The following is a 12,032-nucleotide window of genomic DNA, read 5'->3' as shown; positions in this document are numbered from 1 at the left end:
GCTAGCCGTTAGATTTAGCTGGATAAAGCTAGCCGTTAGATTTAGCTGGATAAAGTTAGCTGGATAAAGCTAGCCATTGGATTTAGCTGGATAAAGCTAGCCATTAGATTTAGCTGGATAAAGCTAGCCATTAGATTTAGCTGGATAAAGTTAGCTGGATAAAGCTAGCCGTTGGATTTAGCTGGATAAAGCTAGCCGTTAGATTTTGCTGGATAAAGCTAGCCGTTAGATTTAGCTGGATAAAGCTAGCCGTTAGATTTAGCTGGATAAAGTTAGCTGGATAAAGCTAGCCGTTAGATTTAGCTGGATAAAGTTAGCTGGATAAAGCTAGCCGTTGGATTTAGCTGGATAAAGCTAGCCGTTAGATTTAGCTGGATAAAGCTAGCCGTTAGATTTAGCTGGATAAAGCTAGCCGTTAGATTTAGCTGGATAAAGCTAGCTGTCTATTTAGCTGGATAAAGCTAGCTGTTAGATTTAGCTGGATAAAGCTAGCTGATAAAGTACTTTTAAGTACTAGTAAGGCATCCATAAAGTTTATCTGTTTTAAAGCTCGGCAGTTTGTCCTTTTTCCAGCTAACAGTCCTCCTGGTTTATTGTTGTGCTGCTTTTAGCCTGCAGCTGCTGCAGATGAAGGGCTGCAGCAGATGGATCAGCTGGATCCTCTCAGCTGACCTCATACCTCAGAGTTCATCCAAACGGGGCGGCGTTGTGTAACCGATCCACCATCTGAGCTCACATTAAACCTGGAAACGCTGCTTCCTGCTGCTGCTTCTGAGGAAACAAACCCAAACACCAAACTCTGCAAAAGCTGCAGATGATCCGAGTTTCACACAAAGAACTGAATCTGAGCTGATGGGATTTTGTCTCCTTTCTCGTTTTTTGTCTCGTTTTTGTCGTTTTGTGTTTTGTTTTTGATGATTTTGTGTTTCGTTTTTGTGAGTTTGTTTTGTTTTTGTGATTTTGTTTCTCATTTTTGTCATTTTGTGTCTTGTTTTGATGATTTTGTCTCGTTTAAGTGATTGTGTCTCGTTTTTGTGATTTTGTGTCTTGTTTTGATGATTTTGTCTAATTTTGATGATTTTGTGTTTCATTTTTATGATTTTGTGTCTCGTTTTTGTGATTTTGCGTCTCGTTTATGTGATTTTGCGTCTCGTTTTTGTAATTTTGCATCTTGTTTATGTGATTTTGTGTGAGGTCAGCTGGAGGGATAACGGAGAAACTTTTAGTTTTAGCCTGAAAGGAACATCTGAATACATCGACTCTGAAGGTTCCTCTTCCTTCATTTCAGGGTCAGAATCTAGATCTGGTCTCATCTAACAGCAGAACTGAGTCGGTGGGAGAGCAGCAGGAACCAGGAGGAGGTTTTTCTACTTTTCTATTAAATGTCTCGTTTAAAAATGTTTCAAAAATAAACCGTTAACTTCAACCAGATTCTGTAAAAAATAAAAAATTCTGGACTTCTTCGTACAACCGTGAAGCGAAGATCGACTCAGCTGCAGCCAACGTTCTGGTAAATAAAATTCAGGATGTTTGTGGATGCAGGCAGCATTTCCTCAGAGCAGAGAGATGACGACTCATTTAAGATTTAGAAGAAGAAAAACATCAGAAAGTCGCGTTTTTAACACGTGTTGATCTGACGAGGCTTCGTTCCTCTGGTTATCCTGCAGATCAGTTTCAAACCAGGACACAATAATTAATCTGTAGCCTAAAAACACAAGAAATAATAATAAAAACCTTCATGAGATGCTCTCTGTTGACTAAACAGTCAGATATTTTATGCTCAAAAATCACCAAAAATTAACCGTTGGCTGGAACCAGATTCTACAAAAAAATAAAACGTCCGGGACTTTTGGTCTGGATTCATTTTCCCACCTTGAACTAGTCGTTTGATGTTTGGATCACCTTCAACCTCTGCTGTTCTTCTAGACCAGCAGTTTTTCCACACGAGTCGTTTCCATCCACATTCTGCTGCTCTTTGTTCATTAGTCCTCCTCCTGGTCCTGGAGTTCAGCAGCAGCTCAGACCTTCAGACCTTCACACCTCCAGACCTCCAGACATTCAGACCTTCAGAACTTCACACCTCCAGACCTTCAGACCTCCAGACCTCCAGACATTCAGACCTTCAGACCTTCAGACCTCCAGACCTCCAGACATTCAGACCTTCAGACCTTCAGACCTCCAGACCTTCAGACCTTCAGACCTCCACACCTCCAGACCTTCAGACCTCCAGACCTTCAGACCTTCAGACCTCCAGACCTTCAGACCTTCAGACCTCCAGACCTTCACACCTCCAGACCTCCAGACCTTCACACCTTCAGACCTCCAGACCTTCAGACCTCCAGACCTTCAGACCTTCAGACCTCCAGACCTCCAGACCTTCACACCTTCAGACCTCCAGACCTCCAGACCTTCAGACCTCCAGACCTTCAGACCTTCACACCTCCAGACCTCCAGACCTTCAGACCTTCACACCTCCAGACCTCCAGACCTTCACACCTTCAGACCTCCAGACCTCCAGACCTTCAGACCTTCACACCTCCAGACCTCCAGACCTTCACACCTCCAGACCTCCAGACATTCAGACCTTCAGAACTTCACACCTCCAGACCTTCAGACCTCCAGACCTTCAGCTTCACCCTCCAACGCTCAGAGCTTCTCTGACCAGAAGGTCACACCGAGGAGGAAGAGCCGAGACAGACGTCATTAACCAGAATTATAACGATCGTCTCAGACTCAGCCCTCCAATCATCAGGGTTCAGATCACAGCAAAGATCAGAATCTTCAAACAAACTCAGGAACTTGAAGCTGAGAAAGCCAAAGTCCTTTTAGCTCCAGTTTGGTCTCCTCCACCAATAATAGCCAATAAATTACAGATGTGGTTTCATTTAATAGCAGAAATGAGTAAAAACCCAGATAACAGGCTGCAGACGCCCAATAAAGACCTGAAACAGCTTCATGAAGGTCTTCATGAGGAAGATTTCCACCACTGGAGCTGAAAATCTGAGTTTAAAATCATATTTCTCTTCATTCCACATCTCAGTTAAAATTATCCAAAAATAAAGTGTTAGCTTTAAAGAGATTCAGTAGAAACTAAACATTCTGAATGTCTTGATGAAACCGTGACTCCTGGACCAACAGAAACATTACAAAAACATATGAGGTTGAACTGCAGGCAGTGTTTCAGGGAAAACCACAGCTACTGGATGAGTAAATCAATAAATCAGCAGAAACAGAGAACAGACGAGCAGGTAGTTGGAGATCCATCCAGCATGGAGAAACATCTACAGATGATGAGCAGAGGAGAGAGGAAACGTCTGGAGATAGAACAACATCTACAGGATGAGGAGACAACACAACCACAAACACAAAACAACAAAAAAACGTCATGAAACGAATCAAATGACACAAAATGACAAAAATGAGACCAAAAAATGACACAAAAGGGCAAAAAAACAAGACAAGGTGACAGAAGCAAGACATAAAACGAAACAAATTAGACAGAAAATTACAAAAATGAGACAGAACGCTGTAAAACAAGATGAAACGACACAAACGGGACACAAAACAACAAAAAACAAGACAAAACGACACAAAAGTGACAAACGAGACACAAAACTGGACAGAAAACAACAAAAAATGACAGAAACAAGACACTGAATGCCAAAAAAACAACACAAAATGACACAAAACAAGACAAACGAGACACAAAATGACAAAACAAGACAGAAAACAACAGAAAGGAGACAATAAAAACGAAAGATGAGACACGAAACGACAAAATAAAACCCCAAAACAACACAAAATAAGAAAAGACGTAAAATGACAAAAATGTGACATGAAACAAGAAACGAGTCACAAAATGAAAGACAGGAGACAACTGTAGAAAAAGACGACAGAAAACGACTGAAAGGAAACAAAACCACAGAGTTTGTAGAGGATCCATGGAGATTAATATCTGAGGGAGACAGAAGCTCCAGAAAGAGACAAAAAAACACCAAAAACGAGCACAAAACAAGAAAAACAACACAAACTGACAAAAACGGCGTTAAACTACAGAAAACTGATTATATAGAGTCTGAAAAATACTAATAATTAAATATCTAGAATGAGTGGAGCCGTTTTAGTAAAATATTATCAATAGTTTTATTTTTACCGACGAGACGTTCAAGGTCCAGCTGAAAGTAGGAAATCTGGAGATGTTTTCTGTTTTTACTGTTTATAAATGAGGTCATTTTGGGGATTTTTTTTGATGATTGTTTTCTTTTAATAATAAATCTGAGTGTGTAGAGGTTTGCAGAGGTTTGTAGCAGAAACCCTCCTGCCTGTTTGTCGTTTCTGATCTCCGGCTGCAGGACTTTGTGTTGCAGTGAAACCTGAGAAGCTGCAGCTCTGAGCTTCGTTTAATGTTTCAGGAATAAAACCCTCAGCAGGAGAACGGTTCACGATAAAAGCAGCTCAGAATGTTTCTGCAGCAGCTGCATTAAAGCATGCGACGGCTGAAAGCGCGTCTGAGCGGCTTAATGATGCAATCTGCCAGAACCCCCCCCCCCCCCCCCCCCCCCCAGCGATGACATCACCAGCAGCAGTTGCAGAGCTGCATGCGGTCGCAGGAAATTCTTCAGAACCGCCTTAATAATACCGCCTTAAGAAAACCACCTTAAGAAAACCACCTTAAGAAAACCGCCGAAAAAACATTTATTTACATGTTGACTAAAAATACTATAAATAATGTGTTTTTATAAATATTTTGTTCTTTTACCATTTTTCTTGCTTTATTTTAATCAACTAAAAAATATTATTTTACAGATATTTTCCACTATTTGAAATAAAACATTATGTATATTAAACAGTGAAAAATGTTTAAAAAAATAAAATAAATAGAGGCCAAAATTATAAACAATGTCTGCATCAAAAATCTGTATTTTTTATCAAAATTAATTATTAATTAGTTATTTTGTAATTTTTTTTACTTTATGACAATCAGCTAAAAAATTTTATTTTACAGATATTTTCCACTATTTGAAATAAAAAAATATGTATATTAAGGAGTGAAAAAATGGTAATAAATAAATAAAATATTAAAGAGTGAAAAATGTAACTGTTATTTTAATAAATGTTCTGGTTTGTAAAAATATAAATAATATATAATAAACACAGAAAATCAAATTAAATGTTGACTGTAAAAAAAATCATTTTAAAAGAGGCTAAAACTGTAAATTAGTTCACATGAAATATACACTTTTACTGTATTTAAATCAGTAAAAATACTGTTATTTTACAGATATTTGGTGTTATTTTAATTAAAAACTAGAATGAGGATGTCAGACTGTAAATGATTCTTTAAATGTTGTTTTATAGATTGTCTGTTTTGTTAAATTATAGATGAAAAAAATGTAAAATCACAGAAAAAAAATGATTAAATTCTGTGTATAGACCAAAACTTTAATAGCTCCACATCAATAATCAACATTTTTATTAAATTATTATTATTAATTATAAATTATTAATTCAATTATACAAATATTTGCTGAAAAATTCTGCATAATAAGGATTAAAAAATGGGGAAATCATTTTATTTACTGTTATTTTACAGTTAATGTCTAAAAAGATTACAGAAAAAATATTAATCAACACTTTAATCATGGAAAAAAAATGGACAAAACTGTAGGTTATATATAAGTTGTCATTTTGGACAATCTGCAAGCAAATTTATACAAGTATTCAGTAATTTTAAACAAAGTTTAAGATGTTTTGGACACATTTTTCTCATTATGGACCATTTCTGAATCATTTTGGACAATTTTGATTAGTATTTTGGACCATTTATTAGTAATTTTATCTAAGTTTTGAGTCATTAAGCACCACTTTTGAGTAATTTTGATCAAGTTTAAGATGTTTTGGACTCATTTTTCTCAATCTGGATAATTTCTGAATCATTTTTTAACCATTTTTAAGTCTTTTTGGACAATTTTTGAGTCATTTTGGATCATTTTAAGTAATTTTAGAAAAGTTTTGCGTCATTAAATACCATTTTTCAGAAGGTTTAAGATGTTTTGGATAGGTTTTTGTCATTGTGGACATCTTTCGTCCCATTGGAACATTTCTGAATAATTTTGATTGGCATTTTGGACCTCAGACTACAGTTCACGTTAAAGCAGAGAGCATTGTGGGAGTTTAGCAGCAACGGGCACCATGACAAAGACTCAACCAGAGCTCATGTTGAAGATGAACTGGATTTGACTAAACCAGTGTTTATAAATCTGAGCAGCTTCATGTGTGGACGTGTGATCAGACATCAGTAAATAATCCAGTAATAATAATCAATCAGCTCCATGTCTCCAGTCAGACTCTTCACTGAGATAAACAAAGACTGCTGGAGGACAGATGGACAGTTTAAGTCCACCATCGCATCCCAGACTGAACTCTGATTAAAACCATCTTAACGTCGGATTATTGCAGATTCAGACTCCAATGGACCAGGAAGTGCAGAAGGTTTGAAGACCTGAAGCCTTTTATTGAACTTTCATCTCTTCCAATCATTGATCAGATCCAATCAGCTGTTCTAAGTGCTCCTGTCTTTAATTATTGATCACTGATAGCTGGAACCTCCCAGCAGGTTCAATAATGTCTTTTATTCTTCTGGTATCTGAGAACCAGCTGGAGGCTCCGTGAAGTAAAATAATCCTGAAGTTCATTTTAAAAAAATCTAAATCTTAGTCAGAAACGTAGTTTATTGACTTTTTAAACCATAAATCTTCCATCTAGGACTGATCTTACTGTTTCTTTTCTAGTGAAGGCGACAGAAATAAATCTTAAACTTTCTGAATAATGGTGTTTAATAATGCATTCTAAAATGAATTGAAATTTGTCCCCAGTGATTCCAACATGATTCGAAATGAGTCTAAAGTGACATTAAACATCTAAAAATGACTTTAAAAAAGCCCAGAATTACTAAAGCATGTCTTAAACGATTTTATAAACTTGAAATGATTCAAACGTCTAAAATGACTTTAAAAATGACAAAGAAATGTCCTAAATGATTGAAGACGTGTCCAGAGAGACGAATGAAGGAGTCCAACCAGGTTTATCTGAGGAAAGTTCAGGTTCTGCTGATTCTCCTGCAGCTGGAGTTGAGTTTCCATCCAGCTGTGACGCAGCAGAGGAAACAGTGTCTCCATGGCGACGGTGTGAAGGTGAGGCCGTTATTCGGATCAATACAAAAAGTGATTTCAGCTCTGGGAGGCTTCATCATAACTCATCTGCTTCCTGAGTCCACAGCTCTACTGCTCAACTCCATCGCAAAGACCTTCAACAACATCCAGATCTACAGGTACTATAAAACATCTAAAACCACCAAACGGGCCCCGAAGGACTTCAGATTCCTACAGAATGGCAACAATTATGGAACAAATAACTCAAAAATGGTTCAACATTTTTCAAATGTGGTTAAAAATAATTCAGTATAAAAATGGAAACTGAGTCGGTGTTACGGAACTTCAATTAATTAATTTTAAAAAGATAAAGACACCTACTGACACCTAGAGACACCTAGAGACGCCTACAGACACCTAGAGACGCCTACAGATGCCTACAGACGCCTACAGACACCTAGAGACGCCTACAGATGCCTACAGACGCCTACAAACACCTAGAGACGCCTACAGACACCTACAGATGCCTACTGACACCTAGAGACACCTAGAGACGCCTACAGACACCTACAGACGCCTACAGATGCCTACTGACACCTAGAGACACCTAGAGACGTCTACAGACACATACAGACACCTACAGATGCCTACTGACACCTAGAGACACCTAGAGACGTCTACAGACACATACAGACACCTACAGATGCCTACTGACACCTAGAGACACCTAGAGACGCCTACAGACACCTACAGACGCCTACAGATGCCTACAGATGCCTACTGACACCTAGAGACACCTAGAGACGTCTACAGACACATACAGACACCTAGAGACGCCTACAGACACATGCAGACACCTAGAGACGCCTACAGACACCTACAGACGCCTACAGACACCTAGAGACACCTAGAGACGCCTACTGACACCTAGAGACACCTAGAGACGTCTACAGACACATACAGACACCTAGAGACGCCTACAGACATCTACAGACGCCTACAGACACCGAGAGACACCTAGAGACACCTACAGACACCTAGAGACACCTACAGACGCCTACAGACGCCTACAGACATCTACAGACGCCTAGAGACACCTACAGACACCTAGAGACGCCTACAGACACCTAGAGACACCTAGAGACGCCTACAGACACCTAGGGAGGCCTACAGACACCTACAGATGCCTACAGACACCTACAGACACCTACAGATGCCTACAGACACCTACAGACGCCTACAGACACCTAGAGACACCTAGAGACGCCTACAGACATCTACAGATGCCTACAGACACCTACAGATGCCTACAGACATCTGCAGACACCTACAGACGCCTACAGACACCTAGAGATGCCTACAGATGCCTACAGACACCTACAGACGTCTACAGACACCTAGAGACGCCTACAGACACCTACAGACATCTACAGACGCCTACAGATGCCTACAGACGCCTACAGACATCTACAGACACCTACAGACGCTACAGACATCTACAGATGCCTACAGATGCCTACAGACACCTACAGACGCCTACAGGCGCCTACAGACGCCTACAGACAGCTACAGATGCCTACAGACGCCTACAGACAGCTACAGATGCCTACAGACATTTCCAGATGCCTACAGACAGCTACAGATGCCTACAGACATCTCCAGACGCCTACAGACATCTCCAGATGCCTACAGACGCCTACAGACATCTCCAGATGCCTACAGACAGCTACAGACGCCTACAGACATCTACAGAATAAAAGCCGTAACATAAACTCAGGTTTGCAGCTCTGTGAAGCCGTTGGCTTGTTGTCAATCCTTGGAGGTGAACGACTCATTATCTGAGATCAACTGCAGATTAATATTCAGCAGCAGCCAGATTATCTGAAGACAGACGGACGGAGGGAGAGATGGACAGAGGGACAGATGGACGGAGGGATGGAGGGACAGATGGACAGAGGGACAGACGGACACCTATATTCTTGACTCCAACGTTTGGATAAAAGTCTCAGAAATCAGAGAAACTCTGAGTTTGTTCAAAACTTTGAACAATGATCTAAAATAATCTGATAATCGTCAACAAAGACTCAAAATGTTCAAACATGTTGAAAATGACTCAAATCTAAAACGACTTTAAGTAGAAAAATAACATGAAATATTCTAAAATAAGCCCAGACTTGGTGCAGTCACAGACTAAATGATGTAAATTCACCTAAAATGATTTTAACTAAATAACTGATGAGTCAACAGCAGTCCAAATTCCAGAACCTTCTAAAACCAAAATTAATCAAAATGTCTTCAAAATTACTCGAAATTCGTCCAAAATAAACCAGAAACTCTGGAAATGACTCAGACTCTGTCCCTGATTGGTCAGTTTCTCCACAAAAACACTAAAAAAAAAAACTCCAAAAAGAACTGAAAGCATCTAAAAGACCTCAGAGACTAAAAGAAGCTCCAGAACCCAAGTTAGTTGTTTCACTAACTTCCTGTTAGAGAAACAAAACCACAGACCAACCAGAAAGCAGCTGGATGGGATCTTCATCATCATCATCACCATCACCTTTATCACCCTCATCATCATCACCTTCATCATCACCTTTATGACCCTCATCATCATCATCATCATCATCATCACCTTCATCATCATCATCTTCATCATCACCTTCGTCATCACCATCATCACCAACTTCATCATCACCTTCATCATCATCATCATCACCATCATCATCATCGCCTTCAACATCATCATCACCATCATCACCTCATCATCACCTTCATCATCACCTTCATCATCATCATCTTCATCATCACCTTCGTCATCATCATCATCATCACCAACTTCATCATCACCTTCATCATCATCATCTTCATCATCACCTTCGTCATCATCATCATCACCAACTTCATCATCACCTTCATCATCATCATCACCTTCATCATCATCATCACCATCATCATCATCACCTTCAACATCATCATCACCATCATCATCATCACCTCATCATCACCTTCATCATCATCATCACCACCTTCATCATCATCACCTTCATCATCATCACCAATTTCATCATCACCTTCATCATCATCACCAACTTCATCATCACCTTCATCATCATCATCATCATCATCATCACCTTCATCATCACCTTCATCATCATCATCATCACCACCACCATCTTCATCATCAAACTGCAGCAGAAATTTATTTTTTCTCCAAAACAGAAAACGATCAAATCTGAGACGTCTGATGAGAAAATCCATCCATCATCTACACACCTGGACAGCTAACAGTCTATCACAGGTTCACCTGGACAGGTAACAGTCTATCACAGGTTCACCTGGACAGGTAACAGTCTATCACAGGTTCACCTGGACAGGTAACAGTCTATCACAGGTTCACCTGGACAGGTAACAGTCTATCACAGGTTCACCTGGACAGGTAACAGTCTATCACAGAGCTACACATAGAGACTCACATTCACACCTACAGATAATTTAGAATCACTGATGAACCTCAGCATGATGTTGAACTGTGGGAGAACCTGGAGAACCCAGCAGGGAGAACATGGAGACTCCATTCAGAAAGATCCCAGAACCAGAACCAAAACCAAAACCAGAACTGGGGATCTTCCAGCTGTGAGTTGACGTTCTAACCACTGATCCACTCCATGTTCTGACTAGTTTCTGATGAACCTAAAACTAGAGCAAAAACTGGAGGATTCACAGCTCAGATAAAATCAGAAGAACATCTGAAGAACTTTTCTTTTTCTTTAAACCAGAACTGTTGAACAGCTGATCTGATTATTGATCTGATTATTGATCAGGAACATCTGATCGCTTCAGTCTGTCAGGAACCTGAACATCTGGACCAGAACTAAACTCTGAACCCTGGAGGACCTTCATCTGCTGGAGGACCTTCATCTGCTGGAGGGCCTTCATCTGCTGGAGGGCCTTCATCAGAGTTCATCAGATTGATCAGAATCACTGGAAACTGAACATCTGGACACTTTATGGATCAGTAATCAAGAAATTCAGAGAAGATGATCAATAATGAAACAATAAAGATCTGCAGATCTACAAGTTTCTACCAGATTAGAAAACATCAGCTGAGTGTAAGTGTGTGTTAATATCAGGACTTGAACTTGTGACTTTCCAAACTCTACCCTCCAGCAGCAGCAGCGACCTGCCGCTGAAGCTCCACCGCGGATCGAGACTCACCCTCGGACAACTCGAGCTCCAGCTCGGCCAGTTTGGCCCGAACCTCCGCAGGCAGCGGCCCCGGGTCGCGGTCCGCCATTCCGCCGATCCAAGCCGCCCGAGAGCTCGGCTGTCCGGCTCCTCCTGCCGCGGATCTCCTCTAAACCCCAAAAATCCAAAGTGAGACACTGAGTCCGAGTCGCTCCGTGAAGCAGCAGCTGCGCCGCTCCGCAGACCGTCAAGCTGCCGCCGACGGGGCTTCCGCTTCCTGCCGCTGCGCCTTCACAATAAGAGCCTAACAGCCGCTAATGGTTAAGAAATGTGACTTTAACTTGAAACGAAGACTTTTAAACCTGAGTCTAAATAATAATAATATTTACTTTGAAAACCTACATCTTAAGACATTTAGACTAATTACATATCGATGTTATTTTGTCATTGTAACTTTAATATTTTTAATAAACTTGACTCCAAAACAGGGCTGCACAGTGGTGTAGTGGTTAGCACTTTCACCTTGCAGCTAGAAGATCCCTGGTTCACGTCCCGGCTTTCCCGGGATCTTTCTGCATGGAGTTTGCATGTTCTCCCTGTGCATGCGTGGGTTTTCTCCGGGTACTCCGGCTTCCTCCCACAGTCCAAAAATATGCTGAGGTTAATTGATTACTCTAAATTGCCCGTAGGTGTGAA

General features: G+C 40.4%; 1 protein-coding gene across 1 annotated transcript in view; it reads right to left on the bottom strand.

Annotated features, from left to right (window-relative positions):
* The window catches only part of LOC111564482 (disco-interacting protein 2 homolog C), a 125,553-nt gene extending 113,967 nt beyond the window's left edge, over positions 1–11,586 (bottom strand). Inside the window, exon 1 of the mRNA XM_055014708.1 lies at positions 11,367–11,586. Within this exon, the coding sequence (XP_054870683.1) occupies positions 11,367–11,445 (79 nt within the window). The 5' untranslated portion in view covers positions 11,446–11,586. The remainder of the gene's footprint in view (positions 1–11,366) is intronic.
* Between the last annotated feature and the right edge of the window lie 446 nt (positions 11,587–12,032).

Source organism: Amphiprion ocellaris, chromosome 10 (genome assembly GCF_022539595.1).
Source record: "Amphiprion ocellaris isolate individual 3 ecotype Okinawa chromosome 10, ASM2253959v1, whole genome shotgun sequence".
Classification (NCBI taxonomy): domain Eukaryota; kingdom Metazoa; phylum Chordata; class Actinopteri; family Pomacentridae; genus Amphiprion; species Amphiprion ocellaris.
This window is presented reverse-complemented; position numbering and strand designations above follow the sequence as displayed.